Below are 4,743 nucleotides of genomic sequence, written 5' to 3'. Positions count from 1 at the left end.
ATGCTCCGCTGTCAGGCCTCGGCAGTCTATGCCCCAGCAGGACAGGAATTATGGGAATGTCTCGCACTCTCAACAAGTGAGATTGAGCTTGCGGGTGTGAAGGCTGAAAGTAACCCCTATCATTTGCTCGACGGCCAGGACGTGGTAGATTTGTGTCTTGTAAGCCTGCAAGGCGTCAATTGTCGCTCTCCTTAGTTGTTTTGGTGGTTATCTCTGTGAACTCCCACAATGACATGGAGCAAAAAGGTTCTGTAGTAGGGTGTAATGTATAATCAAGGATGTCATTGGACATTGTTGCCTCACATTTGCCTCACCATCCCCAAACGTCAAGTTCAGCTCATCCAATAGATCTGAAATGTCCAGATTTTCCTCCTAGCAGGTCACCAAGATCAGCGCCACTTTCCTCCGCCTGTAAGTGATCATTAGCAGGGGGAACAGTTGGTTTGGGTCGATATTTACATCAATCTCTGTGTCAACAGGTGTGTTGTCGGTGTGGGTGCCGACAATGTTCGGTGATGCAGTAATCCACCTGTCAAAATTTTGCCATTTAAGAGACCAAAACGAATGACTGCAGTAATAATCCCCGCCCCCCACAAGGTAACTCATCACTTGTGTGTGGGAAACCTCTTGTCTGGCCATAATAGTGTTTATTGTTTTTGTGAATAGGCTTCTGTTCACTGCCAAGGACGAGCCCACGAGTCCTTCAAACTTCACATCATTTTGCCAAATAGCATACAACACAGCAGCGAGGCCAACATGGGTAGGCAGCTGAGATTTAGTGATATAGTCAGTCACATAATATACTAACGCTTTGGCTGGTTCCCCAGATCCAATAAATTTGATATCCATATTGCAGCAAAACAGGAAAAGGATGAGGTCATTGAAGTTGTTGATCCATGGGTGAAGACGCTTCAACAAGATGGATTGCGTTTCAGGATCAAGGTCAGTCATTGCTCGTGTAGAGCCGTTCATGCGTATGCGGCAGTTCTGATCTTCCTTCGGCTAACTAGGTTTCAGATGCTTCCAACAGGTATTGGTGTGCTTGTGCTAATTGCAATCAATGGCGAGTTGTCGCACAGTATCTTGAAAGGCTAATGTAAAGTCGTCATCTGTCATTTCGGCACAAATAGGACTCATGGTTAATCAAGGGTCAGGTTTGTGTGGGTCGCGGCGAGGTTTCCGCAATGGCGCAGCATCAGTATCTACAGCCAAGTGGGTGTCACCAGGTAAGTAGCAAAATATCAAGTTTTCTAGCCATTGAAACATTGATTGCTTGAATTCATCATGCGCAGTCATGCAATCATGGAGGACTTGCGGATTCAGATTGCCTTTCGTCCACAAGAGCATGTGACAATGCAACGTGCCACGTCCTTGCACTTTGACCATATCATAATGCACAATACAGTGCCCAAACAATCCAGGACCTCTTTGCCAACGGACCACAATATCAAGGAATGACTTAATCATAGTGTCAAAGAACTCAGCAGCGGGACCAGGGTTGTTTGCGACAAAAACGCCACGCTCAAACGCCAACAATCAGCTGTCAGACCTGCAATGACACCCAGTAGCGGATTGTACAAATTGGCAGGATTTAAAGTGACAAATAAAGTAGGGGTTCCAAATTTCTTAATAAGTGCACGAATCTCATTTTGCCTGCACAGTTTGTATCCGAAGCTCCCTTTCAGTTCCTTCGTGGCGAACTTCAATCGGTTTAACAGTTTTAATGCGCATTTCTGTTGCTGATTTGATGGTTTGGCACCAGGATCACGTTCCCAAGAAGATATCATATTAGTCAGTTCAGGTGCAAGAGACTTCATTTCCTGCACAATTGTATCACGCTCACAAGAGCTAACAGTGAACAATGTGTTCTTACTAACCTCCCTTTTCTGCAGAATGTTCCAACACACATATGCAAAGCGAGGATCTTTCTGGAACAGTGAGTCATGTTGTTTCAGCAAGTTCTGCACCTGCCTCTCAAATGATATTCGCTGATCAGGATGGCAATTCGGTTTGTTGAAGCCTCCTATTCCCCAGGGATCCAAGTGAGGAAATAGGTAACTCATTAATCCCGGGTCTCTGTCATTGATGAACTGGGAACCTGATTGCATTTTCAGAAAATTTCCGCTGTCAAGTACTCGTGATAATGACTGTGCTTTCATTAGCTTGTAGTCTTTAGGAGTATAGTCCCCCGCCGCATATCCAACAGTGTCCATTAGCAAAGTATCAAGGTGGGCATCACGTTGCAGAGCAGATTCAATATCTCTTTGATCAGTGTAATCAAAGGTGGCCGCAAGACTTCCATAGTCAGACTGTAAGTGACAAATCTCGACTGCTACAGGAACCGCCTCGTCAACATGTTGCGCACTCTCAGGATACAAGTCAGCAAGGTTGTCTGCGTTGAAAGACACACCAGCAATTTTATACCAAATGTTGTTTGCGACAAGGAAATTGATCAAGGTTTGTACACGTCGCTTTGACACAAGAACGGGCTTCAAAGATGCAACATTTTCTCTGGTAGGTTTCACTTTCCAACCAACGAACAAAGCACACATAGCGTCAGAAATCTCATGTTGAGAAGGAGGTAGCACTTGTCTCAGTTGCACAGAATCTTGGGGCATGACTGCAACATTGCCTTTGATGTATTTCTGAGACGTTGCGGGATTGGAACCAAATCCACCAGCATTTGTCTTGTAAGCAAAGAGATGGGACAGTTTGGTTGCGCAAGCCCGGGATACCATCATAGTATCATACAAAGTAGCAGTCTCCCAACATTGAGATACATTGATTGGTAATTCGGGTGTTCCATAGTACTGAAATTTGGCAATAACATTTAATGGTTGCTTTTCATCATGTACAAGATACCTCTTGCACGAATCACACACCCACATAAAACCAGGAGCATCCAGGTTTTCCAATGCTCTAGGATTTCATAAAGCACATTGATAAGCCTCAAAGTTATAAGTTGAGGGAACAGTTGGAAGTGGCAAGCACACATTCTGTAGTAATTGTAAACAAAAATCATTGGCATGGATGCAAGACAAAGCAGATCAAACACAGCTATGACTACACACAGCACAAGGGGAGCGAGCCTGAGCATCATAAGACAGTGTCTCTTGCCATTCAATGATGATGGATCGCCTCAACTCGGAGCCGGTGCAGGAGGAAAAAGGTCATCATCAGGTGCATCATCAACACGCGCACGTCTAGATTGCTGACGAGAACAAGTAGTGTTGTGCAAGTCATTTCGAAGCTGTTGGACAGTATCATCACCAGGGAGATTTTCGGTTCTGGGACAATGAAGTCTGAGATGCGAAAAATGATGTTCAACTTGCAAAGATTCAAACAACAAAAGGGCTGGCGGACATTGTGATGTACAAGTATGGGAACGTAGAGTCCTTAACATCCAAGCCTTCCTATTGTTCGCTGGCAGTCGTAAATGATGGGCTGCAGCCAGCATGCAAATGTCAACGACACGCAGAAAATCAAAGTTATCTAGAAAGGACACTAAATCTTCAAAGCGCACAACAATCAATTTACCTGTAGGCCAACAATCACGGGGATGTATAGGAGCATGATTATAGATATCAAGAAATTTGAAGGAACAATTCAGTAGGTAGGTGGTGATATATGAGTGACCATCATCTAAAGCATGTACAGGGACATCGGTGATAACTGCTGGCACAATAACAGAGGTAACATCAGATCCTGAAAACATGAAAAAGTTTTCGCAGAGTCAAGTATATCAAGTGCATTTCATTTCACAAATCAAAATCAATTAATCAACATGTAAAAACAAACATGATGTATGGGCCATCCAAAAAAGTGAGTGATGTTCGTGGCACAAGAGCGAGAAACACGTATGAAGATTGGAAGTAGGGATTTGAGTAGCAGGCAGAGTATCCGATGTGAAAGGAGCTTGATTGACAGGATCAGAAGAAATGAGATGTCCAACAGAAATCGACGAAGAAGATATGTTGGTGTCGGGAGCAGGGTAGGACTGTTGGTTGCCCATGACAAGAGGTGATGGTGCAGAGGGAGACAACGATGAAGACAAGATAAAGCGGAGAAAGAAAAAGCACAGCCTGTAATTTGGATGGAAATACAAATCGGGTATAAAGCCTCCTTGAAAGAAAAAAACTTCAATTGCAAAATGTAAACCTGGATCCTACGGGTTTAGGAAAAATCAGGGATAGTCCACCCTGCCTGTTGAATGAATGCAAGTATATCCTCAACTTTGTCGGCTGGCTTTCTTGGTGAGCACCTTGGGTTTTTTTGTGGGGTTTCAGACATTATAGGACTGGATCTTGAGTTTATTGGCCATGTAGTCTACATGAGGCCCTGGCTAAAATTCATACTGTACAGTTTACTCTATTCACTAACACCATTCCTGATAAATGCGGCCATGAGGCCTCCAAGCCTGATTGACAACCTGCCATTTTTGCCTTGTAGAATGTTTGCGGAGTAGCACCATTCGGGGCTGAACTGAGTTCTGCAGAGTGTTTTTGGAGGCCAATGCTGTGTTGTCAAAGTGTCAATACATGTGGCTATTGCTCCCAAAGGCAAGCTCCCCCCAAAAGGCCTTTCATTCGGAGCAGACCTTATTTAGCAAGATATCGACTGTTATGTCTTGAATTAGGTCAGCAACTAGAGACTAGTTACAGTTCACAATTTTCAGACCTTTAAATTTGATTCTCCTCTTTAACTTTCTTCTGTAGTTTTCACACACTGCCATGCGGCACTTCC

The 4,743-nt window shown here is 44.0% G+C and overlaps 1 protein-coding gene across 1 annotated transcript; it reads left to right on the top strand.

The window, feature by feature from the left end:
* SERLADRAFT_409049 (uncharacterized protein) lies at positions 1-1,558 on the top strand (the record flags this gene model as incomplete). The annotated part of the gene is made up of 7 exons (XM_007319477.1): positions 1-159; positions 377-411; positions 522-597; positions 667-760; positions 857-942; positions 1,131-1,226; positions 1,406-1,558. 7 exons carry the CDS (start codon positions 1-3, stop codon positions 1,556-1,558), a joined length of 699 nt encoding a protein of 232 aa, XP_007319539.1.
* Positions 1,559-4,743: the final 3,185 nt, after the last annotated feature.

The sequence above is a fragment of the Serpula lacrymans genome (assembly GCF_000218685.1).
Source record: "Serpula lacrymans var. lacrymans S7.9 unplaced genomic scaffold SERLAscaffold_8, whole genome shotgun sequence".
Lineage (NCBI taxonomy): Eukaryota > Fungi > Basidiomycota > Agaricomycetes > Boletales > Serpulaceae > Serpula > Serpula lacrymans.
Note: the sequence above shows the minus strand (reverse complement) of the source record. Positions and strands in the feature narration are given on the sequence as shown.